Source organism: Macaca mulatta, chromosome 1 (genome assembly GCF_049350105.2).
Source record: "Macaca mulatta isolate MMU2019108-1 chromosome 1, T2T-MMU8v2.0, whole genome shotgun sequence".
Classification (NCBI taxonomy): Eukaryota; Metazoa; Chordata; class Mammalia; order Primates; family Cercopithecidae; genus Macaca; species Macaca mulatta.
In genome coordinates, this window is record NC_133406.1 from 61,416,450 (window position 1) to 61,437,185 (window position 20,736).

At 47.1% G+C, this 20,736-nt stretch overlaps 1 protein-coding gene and 1 long non-coding RNA gene across 17 annotated transcripts in view; both read left to right on the top strand.

Moving 5' to 3' along the window:
* The window catches only part of ATP2B4 (ATPase plasma membrane Ca2+ transporting 4), a 114,632-nt gene that overhangs the window by 48,735 nt on the left and 45,161 nt on the right, over positions 1–20,736 (top strand). For 13 of the 16 annotated variants that reach the window (XM_077993426.1, XM_077993520.1, XM_015118221.3 and 10 more), the window contains one exon: positions 9,282–9,942. In XM_077993426.1, the coding sequence (XP_077849552.1) occupies positions 9,750–9,942 (193 nt within the window). In that variant the 5' untranslated portion in view covers positions 9,282–9,749. 16 annotated transcript variants of the gene reach the window in all.
* LOC144341211 (uncharacterized) lies at positions 11,463–12,656 on the top strand. The gene is made up of 2 exons (XR_013418028.1): positions 11,463–11,779; positions 12,158–12,656. It is a non-coding gene; the product is annotated as an uncharacterized LOC144341211 (long non-coding RNA).

Genomic DNA, 20,736 nt, shown 5'->3' on the forward strand with positions numbered 1-20,736 from the left:
AGCTGCCCCTGGTGCTCCCTTTTGGTGGATGAGATGTGGCCTCCTCAGTCTGTGGCCAGGCAGCTTCTTCCCCCTTGTCCTGAGGGCTCCACCAGAACCTGAAGCCTGGGAACAACCAGGTCCTGACCCAGTAGCCCAGGGAGATGACCCCTCTCCATGAGCATAACATGATTCTGCTGAAATTCGTTTCTAAAAATAACCTAGGATCCGATCCAGCTGCTAAAAAGCCCCTTTGTTCCCTTGAAACCAGAATATGGAAAGCCACAGCAGCCCCAAGACAGACAGTCTATGTAGTCCAAGGGAGTGCATATACGAAATACTTGAATGCTGCTGCCAGAGGACAGGCAGTCTATGTAGTCCAAGGGAGTGCATATACGAAATACTTGAATGCTGCTGCCGGAGGGCTGCGTCCTGTCTGTGGCCTAGAAGCTTCCTGCCGCAGCTCTGAGGAGTGAGAAGCAGTTATCCTTGCTAACTCTTATCCTGAGTGAACGGGGTCAGGAGAGGCTGCCAGTACCCCTTTTGTTAAACAACAGACCTTCCACCTGAAGGTGGCTCTTGTCCTCCTTAAACAACTGAAGGAAATGGTGAGTGCTGCTGTTTCATCCTCTACATTTTTTTGAGCTCTAGCTTGCTGTGAACACCCCTACCTCCACCCCATACACCCTCTGAGTCATTGGAGGACACAGAGGTGACCCAGGCCAGTGTGACTCACACAATTTGAAAGAGGTTGGCTTTTCCAAGGCTCTGGGCCTGAGGGACTGCCCTTCTTCATCTTGATAAATTTTTTTTTGAGATGGAGTTTCACTCTGTTACCCAGACTGGAGTGCAGTGGTGCGATCTCAGCTCGCTGCAACCCCTGCCTCCCAGGTTCAAGCGATTCTCCTGCCTCAGTCTTCCGTGCAGCTGGGATCACAGGCATGTAACACCACACCTGGCTAATTTTTTTTTTTTTTTTTTTTTTTTTTGAGACGGAGTCTCGCTCTGTCGCCCAGGCTGGAGTGCAGTGGCCGGATCTCAGCTCACTGCAAGCTCTGCCTCCCGGGTTTACGCCATTCTCCTGCCTCAGCCTTCCCGAGTAGCTGGGACTACAGGCGCCCTTTTCTTTTTTTTTTTTTTTTTTGAGATGAGGTCTCACTCTGTCTCCCAGGCTGGAGTGCAATGGTGCGGTCTTGGCTCACTGCAGTCTCCACCTCCCGGGTTCAAGCAACTCTGTTGCCTCAGCCTCCTGAGTAGCTGGGACTACAGGCATGTGCCACCACACCTGGCTAATCTTTTGTATTTTTAGTAGAGATGGGGTTTCACCATGTTAGCCAGGATGGAATTTTTGTATTTTTAGTAGAGACGGGGTTTCGCCATGTTGGCCATGCTGGTCTCAAACTCCTGACCTCAGGTGATCTGCCCACCTCGGCCTCCCAAAGTGCTGGGATTACAGGCATGAGCCACTGGCCTCTTCTTGATAATACTGATGCCATTTCAAGATGGAGCCAGTGGACAGGGGTCGGGGGACAGCAGTACCCTCCCAGCTACATTCCTGCTTCCTCCCACCACACTGTTTCCCTGCCCATGCCCTGGAGCCTTCTGTCTTCATCTTGGTGGTTCTTAGAGCCTGTGACATGGGTTGGATCTTAGCAGACCAGGTGATCAGGATCAGGCTGTCAACCTTGGGTCCATTCTTGGTATCGCTGTTTGGAGAAAGCTTTTGCTATCTGTGGATCCTAACTTCTCCCTGCCTTCTGAAGGCATCTGGCCAGAACTGGTAAGTTTTGCCACCATTGTCACTACACAGCATATCCTAGACAACACAGCCACTCCAAGACTGAGAAGTGTTTTTATTTTTTGGATCTCAGATCGCCATAGATAATGCTCCAGTGAACATCCTTGCACATGCCCCCTCCAGGCCCTGGACGAGAATTTCTTTGGAAGATGTAGCCAGGACTAGATGACTGGGTCCACAGCATGCACAGATGTAGTTTGACCAAAAAGTACCAGGTGGTTCTGGGGAGGAGGGATGAATTCTGGATTCCTGAGACCCAGGGGCTAGGAGTGACACTTTTTCTCCAGATAGATGCTTTGACTTTAGCACTACGTTTTGCGGTGGAATTGAAGAAGGTGCTGTCAGAGTAGCAGACTTGGAGAGGGGAAAGTAAGTGAGGGAGGTCCATGGATACCACATCCTAACCAGAAAGTGGTGTTCTATCTTCAGAAGGAGAGAACTGAACCTGCGAATGACATCCTCTCAAATCTGTTTTCTCAAAGACTAAAAGGATGTGGGCTTTCCTTGGGTCTCTGGGAAAGGGGGCTGTCCTGAGATGACTGGAAGCAGAGATCAGCAACCTGGAAGGACTAGAGGAGGGAGAGGGAAGAGCAAAGGAGACATGAACCAGAACCCAGAACTTCAGGATGGGAGTACCCCACCCCCAGGAGGCTAAGTTCTAGGGGCTAGCTGAAAATTAGCATCAGATTCCCTGACCAGGCCATGGTATACTATCCCATGGTGAGGCCAGAGGCCTGGCTTGGTGTACCCGCCCTCACCTGGCTTCCTGGGTTGGATGTGGCTGTTGGATGATGATGACAAGTAGTGCCACCCACCACCTGAACTTTAGCCAACACATGCTGCCTCTGACCTTGTTCCCATGCCTCCAAAGGGCTTCAGTAGGCTGAAGGAGGGCATGTGCTCTGGTCTGCTTCTGCAAACCAGTTGGCATTTAAGGAGCAATTAGGGCAGGGCAGACTTGGGGAGGGAAGGAAGAACCCAGGATTGTGATGAGGATGGCTGTCAGACCTGAGGGATGGGAAGTGGCCAGGGTGAACTAGAATCTGGGTCATGGAAATAAGGAGCCTGTGATGAGGAGGCGGGCAGAACAGCCTCTGCCCGAGACTCACACCTCTGGAGAGAAGGGCTAGCCAGGGATGTTTTAGGCTAGGCAGCCTACCATGGTCAGGTTCTTGCCAGCTTTCTTGATAGGGCACGGTCCTTTTGGAAGTGTCAGAGTGCCAGAGAGGAGTAGAGCTTAAACCCTCCCAGGTAGTACACAGGAAACAGCCCTGCTGGAAAAAAGACAGAGAACGCAGAGCAGGATCTCCCTCTGTGCTTCTCCCAGATCACCATGGGGAGCAAGGCCAAGGGCATGAGATGACTGAGTGGAGGAAGCCCTCATCCCCACCGCTGGGCTCTCCAGGCAGGAATTGGATATGCTTGGACTCACAGCAATCTAGAGCCCAGTGCTTTCTGGCTTGGGGTGGGGGTGGGGTGAGGGGAGGGGAGGAAAAAGGGGAGGAGAGGGTATCTGTTCCCAAAAAGCTTTGGGTCTATCTCTATGCCTTCCCAGAAAGTTCACAAGAGGTAGATATTTCCCTGACCTATTTCAGAGCCTTTTAGGAGTCAGGAACAAGGGACAGATGGGTTTATGTGAGCCTTCTTTTCAAGGTTTAGGAAGTAAGTTCATAGCCTTGTTTCCATTTTTTTATATCATTGTTCTCGTACTTGAGGCAAGGTGGCTTTGGATTCAGATTAGGGCACAAATCCTGGCTCTCTGAATCTATATTTCCCTGCTATAAGATGAGAGGTCCTTCTTATAGGGTTGTTGGTGAGAATTCAGTGAAACAGTATATGTAAGACTGATAATAGCTACAGTGTGTGGACCAGCCACTAACCAGGCACTACCTAATACATAGGGGTATATATATAATTTCTCATTTTCATATCAAGTCACTAGGATGGCCCCTAGCACATGGAAGGTGCTCAACAAATCTTTTTTCCCTCCCTTCCAACCTCTCCAATCCCACATCCCTGTTCTTGAGTATAGGGAGAAGTAGAGCCTCACTTGGAATGAGGGAGACTGATTCTAAGTCAGAAAAAAAGACTACGGATTTTCTGAGGAGCTCCTAAAGCGTGTGTGTGTGTGTGTGTGTGTGTGTGTGTGTGTGTGTGTGTGTGTGTTTGTTTTTTTTCTGAAGCAGAGTCTCGCTGTCGCCCAGGCTGGAATGCAGTGGCACAATCTCGGCTCACTGTAACCTCCGCCTCCCAGGTTCAAGCAATTCTCCTGTCTCAGCCTCCCAATAGTTGGGAATCCCAGTAGTTGGGATTATAGGTGTTCACCACCACGCCCAGCTGATTTTTTCTGTTTTTAGTAGAGACAGAGTTTCGCCTTGTTGGCCAGGCTAGTCTCAAACTCCTGATCTCAGTTGATCCAACTGCCTCAGCCTGCCGAAGTGTTGAGATTATAGGCATGAGCCACCGTGCCCGGCCCTGAAGCAGGTTTTATATTGTAGTTGGGTGCATTCTAAAGTGGGACCAGGCTGCTTCCCCTCTCCAGAGGTCTGCCCTTCCTCACCCCTCAAGTCATGCCTGGCAGGGATGCTGTCACCCCTGCCAGAGTGTCTCCAAGTGCTACCAGCTTGCTCCTGAGCAGAGGCTCTCAGCCCACTGGGGAGGACAGAGTAGGGCAGGGCAGGGAAGTGTCTGCTCCTCTGAACAGACCCAGCCTGTAGCCCAGAGGCCAGAGTGGACTAGAGCCTCTTGTTATTCCAGGCAGGTCTATCTGCAGTGCTGCAGCAGCCTGAAGCCCTAGCCCCTGGCCCCTCCTGTTTCTTTTCTCCCATTTTTATGCATCATATCACATTCGATAGGAGCATTTAGTAGCGGGGAGACTCGGGGTGAGTTCCTTTCATATTTTCAAATATACCCACTCTATAACCTATACTAGGTGTCATTCTTTTTCCTCATAGTTTGGGGATGTATTTCTTCTTTAGCACCCTGGGAAAGCTAAGAGTGAAAGATTCCTTGGACAAAATTGGAGGAAAGTGTGTCTGATTAGTGTTTACAGTTTGGTGACTTAGAGCATAAGGTTCTTGTCTCTGGCAGCTCCTCATTTCTAGAGGCTTTTTTTTTTTTTTTTTTTTTTTTGGAAGTCAGGGTCCCACTTGGTTTGCCCAGGCTGAAATTAAGTGATATGAATACAGCTCACTGCACACTGCAGCTTCCACCTCCTGGGCTCAAATGACCCTCCCACCTCAGCCTCCCAACTTGCTAAGACCACAGGCGTGCACCATCATGCCCAGCTACTTTTTGTATTTTTTGTAGAGACAGGGTTTCACCATGTTACCTAGGCTGGTCTCGAACTCCTGAGTTCAAGTGATTCTCCCGCCTCAGCCTTCCAAAGTGCTGGGATTACAGGCAGGAGCCACTGCACCTGGCAGATGCCTGCCTTTTAGAGGGCCTCTTAGAAGTTTGCCAGAAAATGAGGAGGTTTAGGCTCAAGAGAAGGAGTGAAGTGTAACAAAAAGAGCGCCAGGCAGTCAAGACCACTGACTTGTTAAGACCAAACCACTTTTTTATCTCCCTGGACCTTTGTATCTTCATTTGTAAGGTGAGGGTCACAGCTGTCCTAGCTAGAATTGATATGACCAATGCTTTCACATGTCATCTACAAATTATAGAAAAGATGTTTTAGGACTTTAGGAGGAAAAAAGTAAAATGTTGTCTTAATGATCATGTAAAGCATTGTAATTTCTTGCCCTAGGAGGAAGAGATGAGAGAGTTCGCTCTTCTATCCTATCATCTCTTAGGCTTGCAAAATACTAGAAAAGAGGAGGGAGCACATACCTTACTCAGAACGCCCCAAGCCGAATGACTAACCCTTACCTGACAAGAGGTAGTACCTTCCAGGTGTCTGAGCAGCGCATTTGATGCTGAGATGGTGTGAGCACCTTCAGATTATTCTTTGGCAGATTAGGGGCCAGGCAAGCTCAGCAGCTGCAGAGAGCTCATACTCCAGAGAGCTCAAAACTCAGAAGTGCGGACATCATGATATTCTTCCTAATATTATAGAGATCCCACCTTAAACCTCGGGCTCCAACTCTGCACTGCCCTTTGGACTTTGTGCCAGCAGCTTAGTGCTTGACCTACTGTGTGTTTCTCTAGATCAGCCTGAGGCAAACAAACCTTTTCATTCTTTTCCACATGTGTTCTTCAGCCCCATGTGTTCTAATCTTACATAACCTTTTCCATCAGTTGCCTGTGGAAGTGGAAGAATCTCTCCTCTTTGGTACTCTGAAAAGAGATTCAAAGTAAGGAAGTAATTCTGCCAGGTGTGGTAGCTCATGTCTGTAATTCTAGCACTTTGGGAGGCTGAGGTAGGAAGATCACTTGAGGTCAGGAATTCCAGACCCGCCTGGCCAACAGAGTGAATCCCCATCTCTACTAAAAATACAAAAAATTGGCCGGGCGCGGTGGCTCAAGCCTGTAATCCCAGCACTTTGGGAGGCCGAGACGGGCGGATCACGAGGTCAGGAGATCGAGACCATCCTGGCTAACACGGTGAAACCCCGTCTCTACTAAAAAATACAAAAAACTAGCCGGGCGCGGTGGCGGGCGCCTGTAGTCCCAACTACTCGGGAGGCTGAGGCAGGAGAATGGCGTGAACCCGGGAGGCGGAGCTTGCAGTGAGCTGAGATCCGGCCACTGCACTCCAGCCTGGGCGGCAGAGCGAGACTCCGTCTCAAAAAAAAAAAATACAAAAAATTGGCTGGGCGCAGTGGCTCACCCCTGTAATCCCAGCACTTTAGGAGGCTGAGGCAGGTGGATCACAAGGTCAAGAGATCAAGACCATCCTGGCCAACATGGTGAAACGCCATCTCTACTAAAATACAAAAATTAGCTGGGCATGGTGGCATGCAACTGTAGTCCCAGCTACTTGGGAGGCTGAGGCAGGAGAATCACTTGAACCCAGGAGGTGGAGATTGCAATGAGCTGAGATCACGCCACTGCACTCCATCCTGGCAACAGAGCGAGACTCCATCTCAAAAACAAACAAAAAAGCACAAAAAATGAGCTGGGCATGGTGGTGGGTGCCTGTGATCCCAGTTACTCAGGAAGCTGAGGCAGGAGAATCACTTGAACCTGGGAGGTGGAAGTTGCAGTGAGCCAAGATCGTGCCACTGCATTCCAGCCTGGGTGACAGAGTGAGACTCTTTCTCAGAAAAAATAAGGAAGGAATTCTGACTCAGACTGTCTTTTCTAATTCTCAGGAGACTCAAGAACCTATATGCTGGTGGTTACTGCTAATGGTTATAACCTAGCTAATGGTTTTTGTTAATGAAGCTGCCCTAGAATATTCCATTCTTTTTGTGCAGTGGGGGGTTCCCTAGCAAGGAAAGATGGAAGGGCACATGGAGCTTATTTTTCTTCTACTTAAAGGGCTTGATAACAAAAGTTCATTAAGATCAAATTAGGCTTTCTCCCATCACTTAAGTGTCCTATTCTGCACACTGGACAGCTTTCATCTAAGATTTCCAAGGACTATTTCTAAAATTCCATTCCTTTATCACTTTCTTAGGGTGGTGCGAAAAGACAGGGCCCATTCTCTACCCAACTAAAGGTGGAAGGAACCGAGTCCTGAAAAGGCTAAGTAACATCCCTATCTTCCTGGAGCAAACATTGTAGTGGGTGAAGACAGAAAAGGTAAAAATCCTCTGATTCCTTGTTCAACACTATCAGCATTGTTCCCAACATCCTCTTGAAAGGTGAAGGAGTTCTACTTGAGGGTCAAGATGGGTTTCTTGCTGCTAGAGCTCTTCCCATTTCTTCCAGGCTTGGAGAAGCTGAACTGGGGTGAAAACTCTGTGGTCCTGCCTGTTCCTACACCAGTCTGAATGAAGGGAGTTTGACACATTGCCTCAGGTTCTTTGTGGATCTTCTTATTTCCCAGATGAGAAGGGGTTATGATATTTTAAAACAAATAGAACCCTGCTTTCTTAACTCTTTGTGAGTCAAGAGTAGTGCTAAAAATCTATGGGAGGAAGAGGAGGCAAGGGGCAAATTGGGAGAGGGAGGAGTATAAATCAACCTGCATCCCTGTGGAAGCTTCTGGGAAGAAGATTGTCAGGAATTGGCAAAGACTTTGGCTACATGTGACTTTGGAGGAGATCACTGATAAAAGAATCAAGTGCCTTATCTGATAGTTCTTGTGCTTCTTTGTTCACCTTCTAGAAGTAAGGGTGGCATCTATTTATTACAGAGAGGTTGGCCAGAGCTCCTTGCCACCCCCTGGTAACTGAAGTCATCAGTGGGGACTATGTAACTGGGGCTGGGGTCCCATGTCCTGGTGCTGTGCTAAGAGCCCCTTCACATTTGAAAGGCTGATGTGTGGCAGTGACACCTGTCAGTGTTATGACACACAGCGGCCCCACTTTAAAACTGAGAAGGGGCCTCAGGATAAGTTCTCTTCCCACCTTCAGCCCTCTGTATCCTCACCTACACATAGGTCCACCACACCCCCTAGTTAGCATGCATGAGAGGTAATGCATCTTTCTAAGGGGAGAAATGCTGGCCTCTCTCTGGTGCCTTTATTGAGATGAGTGAGACTCTGGTGCTTACTCACAGGCTAGCTTGTCTTCCCTGCTGACCTTGCTGTGGCCCTGTCCTCTATCTGAATTGAGAGGTGTCTTATCACTCCCACTCCAGAGAAACTTTAATGCTCAGGCTTCAAACTCCCTATCTTTCCTCCTCAGAGGTCCTTCTGTCCCCCTTACTAAAGAAAAAAAAAAAAAGTTCACCCTGTATCGCCAACTGACAAAGCATTTTACTCTCCTCTTCTCCCCAAAAGCCTCTTGGAGTAGGGTGGAGCTTAGCCTTGAGACCAAAACTTGGTGCCTGCCAGGTTGACACCTGCAACAGGCTACAGAATTTCCATACACCTGGAAGCTGAGTACTCTAAGGGGCTTTGGAGGATTTTGACATCTTCTATCAGGTTGTCTTCCTTGTGTGTAAATGTGTGTGTTGGGAGTGGGAAGAGTGTGGGGTGTGGGAGAGGTAGGCCGACTGACAGGCAACCATTCAGATGACTTAGATCTGAACTCCTTTTTCTGACCTCTTCTCATCTTTTATAGATAATGTCAGACTAAAGTATCCTGTCACAGGTCCCTCAAATAGACAGGGAAAACACTAGAGCCATTAGAGGTTGTAACCATTTATTTCCAAGTTTCTGAAGCTGTGGGTTTTATGTTGCTTGGTTGGGAGAGGTGAGATATAAAGACTAGGGTATATTGAAATTACTCCTCTACGTTGGGGTTTGCAGTCTGCGGGGGCCTCCCAGGGAGGAACGGGCCTCTCCTGAGTCAGCTCCCTAAGCTCAGGCCTCAGCTATCAGTTTAGCTCAGACCTCAACTGTCACTTAAACCCTTGTGCTTAGACTGGGTACCTCTTGCCCTTGCAGATTCTGGATACTCATGGCTGCTCTAATGGTTTCTTTTTGTCTATCTTTGAACCTTTATTGCAGAGATCCGGTTGTCATCAGTATCCAGGAAGCTCTCCTCTTCCTCCTCCTGATGCCTCTCTACCACTACAGTTGCTGGTTGTTGCTAAGGTTGCTGCCATGGTAACATGCACATCCTGTTTACACTTTCATCTGGGCAAGTTGGTCTAAGCTAGGAACCTACCTATCCTGGACAACCACTATCATCACCACCTGGGGACACCAATCAACGTGACACGGAGTCCACCTTCCACTCAGTTCCCCCATCCTCTTCCTCCTCTCGCTGCCAGATTTCATACAGAAGAAAGGATCTAGACTTCGGACAGCTACTCGGGAGCTTATTGCACAAGATACATTCGATCTGTTCCCTCACTGGGCCCCCAGAGAAGCAAGAAGTAGGAAGAAGTTGAGACAGGAAGGCAGGAGACACTGGTCAGTTGAAGGGAAACACTACATCTTCTCTGGTTGAGGGGCTTGGTAACAACAGGCAAAATGACGAACCCATCAGACCGTGTCTTGCCTGCCAACTCGATGGCCGAGAGCCGTGAAGGGGACTTTGGCTGCACAGTAATGGAACTGAGGAAGCTCATGGAGCTGCGTTCGAGGGATGCTCTGACCCAGATTAACGTCCACTATGGAGGTGTACAGAATCTCTGCAGTAGACTGAAAACCTCCCCTGTGGAAGGTAAAGGCCATATCAGGGGTGGGGAGTTGGAGGAAGGTGGCTAGTGTTTCAAAATATTCTTTTCCCAGCTTCTAGAGAAGGCACATTTCTAGAGGCCCAACTGGTATATTTTTGTCAGGTTGGAAAGGTATGGCTTCTGAAGCATTGAAAGGAGGTGAGGCCATGAAGAGCCGTATCTTTCACAGAGATGATGTTTAGAAACTGCTATTCTCTGAAGATTATTCTTTTCTCCTTTTTCTTTTCTTCTTTTCTCTTTCTTCTTCTTTTGTTTCTTTCTTTTTCTTTCTTGTGTGTATGTGCGTGTGTGTGTGTGTGTGTGTGTGTGTGTGTGTGTGTGTGTGTGAAACAGGGTCTTGCTCTTTTACCCAGGCTGTAGTGCAGTGGCATGATCATGGCTCACTGCAGCCTCAACCTCCTGGGCTGAAGCCATCCTGCTACCTCAGCCTCCTGGGTAGCTGGGACCATAGGTGTGTGCCACCACACCCAGCTAGCTTTTTTGATTTTTTTGTAGAAATGAGGTCTCAGTATCTTGCCTAGACTCATCTCAAACTCCTGGGCTCAAATGATCCTCCCACCTTGGCCTCCCAAAGCGTTGGGATTACAGGCCCAGTGAGCCATGATCACGCCTGCTCCTGACGCCTCTTTTCTCCTTTTTCTGTATCAGTGTCCATTTAGTTTTAAAATGTTTATGATATAAATGTTGTTGTCAGTAAATAATCAAGTCCCTTCTTCTATATGTCTGATTATAAAATACTTTAATTCTTCCCTATACTGATCTTACAGTTGAACGAATGGAGGAAGGAAGGGTACAGAAAAGTGAGTAAGTCCAGCTGCCCAGTTGAGAACTTCTCTATTATATACCATTAGAAATGGGATGATAGGCCAAGCAGGGTGGGTGGCTCACATCTGTAATCCCAGCATTTTGGCAGGCTGAGGTAGGAGGATCACTGGAGCCCAGGAGTTCCAGACCAGCCTGGGCAACACAATGACACCCCATCTCTTTTTTTTTTTTTTTTTTTTTTTTTTTTTTTTTTTTTTTTTTGAGACAAGAGTCTTGCTGTGTCACCCAGGCTGGAGTGCAGTGGCATGATCTCAGCTAACTGCAACCTCTGCCTCCCAGATTCAAGCAATTCTCATGCCTCAGCCTCCCAGGCAGCTGGGACTACAGGTGTGCACCACCATGCCCAGCTAATTTTTTGTATTTTAGTAGAGATGGGATTTCACCATGTTGGTCAGCCTGGTCTCAAACTCCTGACCTCAGGTGATCTGCCTGCCTTGGCCTCCCACAGTTTTGGGATGAGGAGGCTTACAGGCATAAGCCACCACGCCCAGCCTCTATTTATTTTAAATAAAAAGGAAAAAGAAGGAAATGGAATGCTAAATCACAAGGTATATAATTGTACCCATCATATCTTTGGATCACTCACTGTTTTGTGTCAGAGAATTATAAGTGATTTTTTCAACTCTGCTGGATACACTTTTAATGTAGTTCTTCTTAATCTTTTTGTTGTTGTTGTTTGTTTGTTTTTTTGTTTTTTGGGGGTTTTTTTTTTTGAGATGGAGTCTCACTCTTGTTGCCCAGGCAGGCTGGAGTGCAATGGTTCATTCCCGGCTCACTGCAACCTCTGCCTCCTGGATTCAAGCAATTATCCTGCCTCAGCCTCCCGAGTAGCTGGGATTATAGGCATGTGCCACCACACCTGGCTAATTTTGTCTTTTTAGTAGAGATGGAGTTTCACCATCTTGGGCAGGCTGGTCTCAAACTCCTGACCTCAGGTGATCCGCCCGCCTCGGCCTCCCAAAGTGCTGGGATTACAGGTATGAGCCACTGTGCCCGGTCTTAATCTCTTCTTAAAAAATAAAAAAAAGTTCAAAGATAATGAAAAATCCAGCTTCAGGCTTTCCTGGCCCAGCCCAGTTGCCCGGTGTGCCATGGTGTGATGAAATTTTGTCTCATAAAAATGTAGAAAGAACAAAAGGAAACTTGCTTTTTCACTTTTGCCTGGTTTTAGCATCTCCGTAGCAGATACTTATTTGGCCCTGTACGCCTGGCAGTTCATGGTTGAGTAGTGTGAGATGGAGCAAAGATCTTTTCCATTAGGGGCTTTCAGCCTCATGCGGCCTCCTATTTCTGAACCTTCCTCAGAGACCACAGCATATTTCTCACCAATTCTAAGAAGCTGTTATCCTTTGCCAGTGCTGTATTATAAGTTAGTGACTTGGAGCCTAGACTCTTTAGGATGAAAAAAGAGAAAGAGATTTTTACATAGATATCTATACCTAGTTTATGTCTTATTTTCTTTACAACCTAAGGAAGCTTCCCTACCTATTTTCTTTACTTCTAGAATTTGGTTTCCTATCTCACAGGCTTCGAGTTCAAACACTAGTTCCACCATTTACTAGCTAAGTAGCCCTCCATAGTTTACTCAGCCTCCCTGAGTCTGTTTCTTCTTTGAAAATAAGAGTTGATAACACCTAGCCCATAGAGTTACTGAGATTAAATAATATATGTGCAGTGCTCATACTTATAATTAGGTGTTCAATAGATAAGTTTTCTCAGATTAAAACAGAGTCCATGTGTCTCTAGATACTTGCCAGAATATGGGTGCCTATGGAGTGCAATGTTTTGTCGTATCTGGAGAGGTTACTGTATGTGTAACTGCAACCACCGTCCATTTCATTTGCTCACTTCTTAATCACAAAAAAAAAACAAACCCCACGGGTAAGGTGGCAATATCTAATGGCTTTCATGTGGCTCAGTCTCTGCCTTCTAACGGTAGCCCTTAATCATAGCCGTTTGGGCTCTGTCTCCTTCTTGCCAGCTAGATTTCTTTATTTGGTCACTTTTACAGCCATATTGACTGCTGAGGGTCTGTTCTTAATTATATCTTCACTGAGATCATGCAGTACTTTACAAACACCCGTCAGAATTTAAACAGGATCTTTCTTTTTCCCTTCCTATGCTGTTTTTGATCCCTTTGGTCAGCTGTCTCTCTCACAAACAGGCACTCGGGAGTCCAAAGAAGCTGGAACCTAGAGAGCTCCTGACAACAGGATTCCGGCTTTCCTCCAGTTTTCCAGATCCCTTCCCAGAGCTGCCACTGTTTACTTTCTGATTCCCAGAGAGCGTCCATTCCCAAAGGCCAACATACATTCTACTTTCTGTCAACATTGAATATCAAATGTTACAGACATAGCTAATGCTCTTGGATCCTTTCCCAGTCCTGGTTTCAGCCCCTTCCAATGGCAAGTGTTTCCCTCATTACAGCCCCTGGCCATGCTATAGCCTAGGACTCCTACCACTGGCACAGTTGTCTACTGCCATGTACTGCTTCCTTAGATCACAAATATGCGTCCTGGTGTTTTTCTTTCTTTTTCTTTTTTTTTTTTTTTTTTTTGAGAAGGAGTTTTGCTCTTGTTGCCCAAGCTGGAGTGCAGTGGTGCAATCTTGGCTCACTCACTGCAACCTCCGCCTCCCAGGTTCAAGCGATTCTTCTGCTTCAGACTCCCAAGTAGCTGGGATTACAAGTGCACGCCACCACTTCCGGCTAGTTTTTTGTATTTTTAGTAGAGATGGGGTTTCACCATGTTGGCCAGGCTGGTCTTGAACTCCTGACCTCAGGTGATCCACTCACCTCAGCCTCCCAAAGTGCTGGGATTATAGGCGTGAGCCACCGCATCTGGCCTTTTTTTTTTTTCTTTATAAGAGATGAGGGTCTTGCTATGTTGTCCAGGCTGGTCTCGAACTCCTAGACTGAAGCAGTTCTTCTGCCTCATCAGTTTGTATTAATGTAGGAGTTACCATAGGGCTTGCTCTGGAACTGGGGAGACAGGGTATTGGAAAACAACCTTTCCATTAGTAATTTTTTGTCCCCAATACCAACAGTGACCTCCTAGTGTATGAGAGGAATAAAGAGATAAAAAAAAGTAAGAAAAAAAAAGAAAGAAAAGGAGATACAGAACAGCTAAGACATAAGAGTATCTACCCAGGCAAGGGTAATGCTCACCTGTTTAGTTAGGGTAGGCAGAGAAAAGGTCCCCAATACGCTGATGCTATAAAAAGCCAGCCTGTTCATGGAAGGCCACACAGCCTGACAGCCCAACGTAATTTTGTCATTGTGGGAGGTCCCAGTGGACCAATAAGAAGAATAAAGAAATTTACCTGGTGCTTGAATTCTGCTAGTTGGGAACCAAGGTGAAAGTGAAGGTCAGAGAGATTGATTCCTAGAATATAAACCTTTTCCTTTATTTTCTATGGACTGATAGCATCTTTAGTATAGACTGATAGAATTTTTTTTTAAACTCTAGCTGTTAAGGGGACTTATGGAACTTGGGGTTTATTACATTTCTGACACTAACGTGGTTTTATTATCATAGATTTACACAATTCTAAAGGCAGGTGGGACTTAATTATCTCTTTCGGCTGGCCGCAGTAGCTCATGCCTGTAGTCCCAGCACTATCTGTGCTTCTAAGATTCTCTGTGTGACTGCTCTAGCATAAGAAGCAGCAGAGCATTAATGGAGTGTAAGTCAGAGGGCATGAAATATTCCATCCCATTCTGCCTGGTAGTAAGACCTTAGACAGGTCATTTAAACCCTTTAGCCTGGAGAGAGGGAGAGAGAAAGAGATTATTATTATGATGATTTTGGGACGGATTCTCACTCTGTCACCCAGGCTGGAGTGCAGTGGCACAATCTCAGCTCACTGCAACCTCCGCCTCCTGGGCTCAACTGATCCTCCCGCCTCAGCCTCCCAAGTAGCTGGGACCACAGATGCACACCACCATGCCTGGTTAATTTTTGTATTTTTTGGTAGAGATGGGGTTTTGCCGCCTCTGTGTCAGCCTCCCAAAGTGCTGGGATTACAGGCATGAGCTGCCACCAACCCAATGTTTTTTTTGTTGTTGTTTTCAATTTTATTTTTATTTTTTGAAACAGGGTCTTGCTCTGTCACTGAGGCTGGAGTGCAGTGGTGAAATCAGGCTCACTGCAACCTCCACCTAATAGGCCAAAGCAGTCCTTCCACCTGAGCCTCCTGGTTAGCTGGGACTACAGGTGTCCACCACCACGCCCAGCTAATTTTTGTAGTTTTTGTAGAGACAGGGTCTCTCCATGTTGCCTAGGGTGGTCTTGAACTCCTGGGCTCAAGTGATCTGCCCACCTTGGCCCCCCCAAAGTGCTAGGATTACAGGCATGAGCCCTCGCGCCCTGCCTCAGCCCAATGTTTAGATACTTGTGTTGCTCGAGTATACATTAGCTAGTTAGAGTAAGAGGAGTTGCCCCCGTGGCCAAGAGTTGGTTAGACTTAAGAAGGCTTGGAGATGTTTAGCTACATGGCCTTCATCAACAGCCAGAAATAAGGCTGACAGCAGGAGCCAAAAAGAGGAGAAAATTTAGGGCAACAAGAAAGGGTGGCGGGAGACACAAAGGAGAATACATATTTACATTGAGGTAACTAAAGATTTCAGTCTTTATGGCTGTATATAAACAAAAGCAAAGATGTGGGGGTGAGGCTGGAGCTCCTGGGCGAGCTGTGTTGCGTTGGGTTTATCAGGAGGGACAATGTGAGCATTTTGCACAATGGAATCCTTTTCATTTGCTTGCTTTGTTCCCCATTCCAGTTTTTTTCCCCCCCTTTTATTTTCTCTTCTTCTTTCCCTATCCCATTCCCACCTCAATCAATCTTTCCAATCCCCAAAGAACAGAGCAGTTTCGTTGGTATAGGCTGGAAGATAGCCTTTCACCTTCTGAGTGCTTTCCTGTGGAATCTTATGGCCTCGTGAGTAGAAGCAGCCTTTGGTGAATCTGGGATAAAAATTACCTGTGGCTTAAGGGGAAGAAAGAAGAGGTATTTTCCTTAGTCTCAATCCCCTTTTGTGTGTAGAAAAAACGGATGGTCCTACCTAGGTGAGAGATTCTTTGACCTAGGTAGAGGTTATACGTGTTCTTTTTTCCCTATAGAATTTTGCACATTGGTCCTTAGCTATGCTATCCTTTTTAGGAGGAAGAATGGTGTTTTCTGAGGAAGAGTTAGGCCATTCCTTGGAGGCAAGGTCTGGGCTCAGACCAGAATGGGAGAGAAGGGGAGCCTTGAATAAACAGTAAATTATTAACTGTAGGCCTTCTTTCAAAAGGCTGAAGACTATTTTGGTTGAATTTGGATCTAAAAGATTGTTGGTGGAACTTTCTGTTTTATGTTCCTTCTGTACCCTTCTACTTCTTTTCTCCTCTGCAGAGTTGAAGGTGTGACAGTGAGATATTGAGGTCCTCCAATTCTTTTTCAACAACATTCATCTAATACTTAATAACTGCTAGGTGCTAGGGACACAAGGGTGAACAAGACAGGTGTAGTCCCTCCTTCCACAGAGCTTGTAGGCTAAAAGAAGATGCATATGAATGAAGACAATTTCAGGAATCTGGTCATAGGGCTTTGATGAGGAAGAGCAGGGTCTATGGGAACACAGTATGGGGACTTAAGCTGAAGGCATTGCAGGGGATGGGATGGGGGCTTAGAAGCTGGAGATGGTACACCTGTATCATCTAGGGATCACCCAGGGAAGCTCTAGCATGGCCACGCTCTATGATAATTGCTACCACCTGCTGAATATTCTTGGCATAAGATGCAAGCATTTTTGCCTTCCTTAATTACTGGGTGGTTACTAGGTTTAGGGAGCTGAGATTCCTTGGGGAGTAAATGGCAGGAGGGGAAAAAAATGTGTTTTAAGATGGCCAGCCCAAATTACAATTTTGTTTTATTAGCTTGAGGATTTAGATGAACATCTCCTATCACCTTAAGATCTCTGGGGCTTAACTGTGTTCCTGTCACTCTGCCTTCTGAGGGCAGTGGCATGTTTTACCAAGATTTGTCCATTTTGCCACAAGCTGAGATATACTGGGATTGGGCTCTTTCTCAGTGTGGCAGATTGAAATTTCTGGTAGTATTGTCAATCTGGAAAAAATTGAGTACATATTCCAAATAAATGTTCACCTACAAAACTACTGCCTTACTATTAATACATTTAACACTTTTATTTACATAATAAGATAGGCAAACATAGAAATGGATGAGGTGATACAAAATGGTCTGATATTTTCCTCACACTCTAACAGATGGATGCATGCCCCCGACTTAGAGACCGCCGCTCTAAAGCACGGTGGTGTTAGGGGGATGCAGAGGACTAGGCGAGTGAAGATGGGATGGAACAGATGTGACAGGAAGATGGGCAACTGGCTTCTTTGAGATTTTCTTCCCTATCTTTAGAGCTTATAGTCTGTTCAGGAATATCAATTTTTAGGAGCTCCTCCATTTGAGGTTAGAAGCATAACCGCTATTTTTCCTCTTTCTTTGTGCCCTCTGCCCTGCAGCCATCATCTCTTGCCCCAACTCTGCTAAGGATGGCAAATAAGTGACCCTAATAACAGTGATCTGGGCATGGCCTCAGAGATTAACATTCTGTGGTCCACTCTGCCTACCAAACTTTGGGCAGATGGATTATCACTAACTAGTTCAAGATGTGAGAGAGACTCAAGCCAAAATGTCCTCCTCTTTGCATCCCCCACCGCAGGGAACTCCACTTTGCATCCTGGGAATTCCCTGTCTGGTTTGAGTTTCATGCCTAGGGCTGAATTAGGCCTCTTGAAGGCTGTGGGCTCTCTCTTCCTAGCCCAGCCCAGGCTCTGCCAGTTCTTTTCTACTTAGCCCTCCTTGCCTGGAGCTGGGCTTCTTGGTTCACTGGCTTAATGCTGCCCAGCTGGGGTCAGAGGGATGGAGAGTGGCTAAGGCTTCCCCAACCTGGAAGCAGGAAGCTTCCCCTTCCTGCTTTCTCTCCTGGAGCCTTTTATGCTCCTTTGACAATTCAGCAGCAACACTTGCAAGTTTTTGAGGGGTCTGGTTTGGTTTTTAACCTTGCCTTGCATTGAACCATTAGCTGTTGGTGGGAAGAAAAATAGCATTCCCTCGTTGGGTGAAGCAGATACTGCATCTACCGAAAGTGGGGCTTTCATTCTTATTATTTAGCTCCAAGGTGGGAATATGACATCGACAGAAGCACATTCATGAAGTACAGAAGATGGCAGAGTGGCAGAGCAGAAAGCTAAGCAGAGAGCTGTCTAGGGAGCCTTTTTTCCCTGGGCCACAGCTGCTGTTTTCAAAAAAAGGCGAAGAGCAGGGGGCGGGATAAAGGGAAGCATGCCCTGAGGAAGTGGCCCACCTTGGGAAGGGTTTTGCTGGCCAGAGTGAGGAAAGCAGCATTGTACTCCAGGTTCATCATCCTCTGGCTGTGACCTTGAATCGATGGCTTTAAAGAAGTCTAGCAGATAGGGAGCAAATCTCCAAGCCGTGGGTGTGTTAAACTGGAGATGCTGAAGCAGGGAAACTGCGGTATACTTGGAAGAGTGGCATTTGGTTATTAGCCAGAGATGGCTAGATCTTGCATGGCCCTATTTTGATTTTAAGCTACTCCTCCCCCTCAGTCCCCAAATCCAGGGTTGTTGGGGGTTTTTTTAAATTAATTTTAACTTTTTTTTTCTTTTTTTGAGACAGGGTCTTGCTCTGTTGCCTAGGCTGGAATGCAGTGGCAAAATCATGGTTTACTGTAGCCTCAACCTCCTGGACTCAGGCAATCCTCCTGCCTCAGCCTCCTAAGTAGATGGGACCACAGGCTCATGCCATCATGTCCAGCTATTTTTTTATTATTATTTGTAGAGACAGAATCTTTCTGTGTTGCCCAGGCTGGTCTTGAACTCCTGAGCCCAAGCTCTCCTCCCACCTGGGCCCCCCAAAGTTCTGGGATTACAGGCGTGAGCCGCCAAATGAAGCCCAAATCCAGGGTTTTTAAGGAAAGACTTGAAAGGTTTATTGCTGCTGTTCTTCTCAAGTACCAAAAGAGGACTGCCTTCAAATCAACCCAGAGAAAATTCTCCCTGGTACTATATGTGTGGGAGAAGATTCTGCTGCCTCCTTTGGCAAGGTATCATAACTCAGACAGCTGGGAAGTCCCTCCTGATGTCTACCCTAGCCCCACCCTTTCTGGGGCTGAGCTGGTTCTGATAAGTGGTGCCTCTGCCAATGTCGTTGGCCCTTCCCTGCTGGAGCCAAGCCACTGAGGGCTGGGCTGCATTTCTCCTCCCAGGCCCTAGGTCCTGCACACTCATGGCAGACACAAATGTTCCACTGCTGTTTATTTCATGTTCCCACCCAGCCTGGGCAGGGGCCGTGCAACTCCCCAGCATGGGGTGGGGGTGATGACTTCACAGCTGAACATTCTGTTTGCCTCTCCCAGCTCATGTGTTCAGTCTGGTTCACAGGGCCAGAAGCACTCCCACTCTAGGTGGGGCTTTCTCTTTCATGTTCTTGAGGATAAGATTTCCCCTCAGTTTCCTGAGGAATTTCTAGGGGAAACCCTTTTCTTGTGTTTCCAGCATTCTCTCCCTGCCAATTTTTCCTTCCCCTCTCCAGGAGATTGTGTGAGTATCTGAGAAACCACTGCAGAGATCAGGGCCTTTTAGAGCCTTTTCCCGAGCTGGACAAGTATTTGTGTGAAATTACAGCTGCTGAGATCAGGGCCTGAAAGACTCTCTAGGGCAGAAAGAATTGGAATGGAAAGCCCAAAACTGGGGATTGGCCGATCTCCCAGTCCCACATGGCTTTCCCATGCCTTACCACATGTCAGAGAGGATTCCCAAGGCTACTACAGCTAAGATCCTTGACCTGCCCTGCCCTGCTGCAGGGCATACTGGGAACTGAGACAGCCACTTGACTTCTTAAGGTTGCTATTGTACGAGCTCAGGGTGACTTAAGGTGGAACACACAGATGAGTAGAAAATGGTGAAAAAAGAAGCAAGCAAGTGATTTTGAGGGCAGTTAGGTCATTTCATTTGCTTGGGTCCAAAAAAGGCCATAAGAAACGTTTTATTGAGTACAAAATTCATAGGTTTGGACTCTGATGAACCTGGTGGCGATGTTACCATCCCTGAGGCCAGGAAGGAAGAAGACAGGACTAATCCACCCCAATTGTAGACAACGGGAAGAGCGCTGGCTTGCTTAGAGGTACAGAGGAAAGCAGCATGCAACCCTGCCCTGTGATGAAGGAAGTAGGGAGGCCAACCCTCGCTGATTGCCTGGGACTGAGCGGGGTTCCCAGGAGGCAGGAACTTCAGTGCTAAAACCTGGCAAGTCCTGGGCAAACCGGAACAAGTTAGTCACACTAGATTGAAGCCTCAGCTGAGTGCAGCTGCCTCCATGCCCCAGTGTCCTCTGTGTCTAGGTTGGCATCCAGTGGCCCGCTGTGGGGTGGCATAGACTCTGCCACTTACTAAGCTCAAGTAGTTATACCCCTGCCAGGCCTTAGTTTGGGTCTACGTCAAATCGGGTTAATAGTAGCTACCATGTAGGGGTTTGTGATGCTTGAATGAGAAGGCATGAATGTGCCTGGTGAGGCATCTGGCACATAGTAATCACTTAAATGTTAGCAATCTTAGTTATCACTCAGTTCATTCTACAAATTTGCATGTGTACGATGTGCCGGGCAATGCTGTAGGCCTGAGGAACGATGACAAAAATCCTGCCCTTGTGGAGGAGGTGAACAAACAATAAATGAATGCATCCTATTATATGCTAGGTAAGAAGACCTGTGGAGGGAAATGAGTGAGCAGGATGAGGGGGATCAAGAGTGCCGGGTAAATACAGTGGTCAGGGTAGGCCTCACTAAAAAGAAGACATTTGTACAAAGACCTGAAGGAGGTGAGGAAGTGAGCCCTCTCCAGCAAAGAGGAATCTGGGCAGAAGGAACAGCT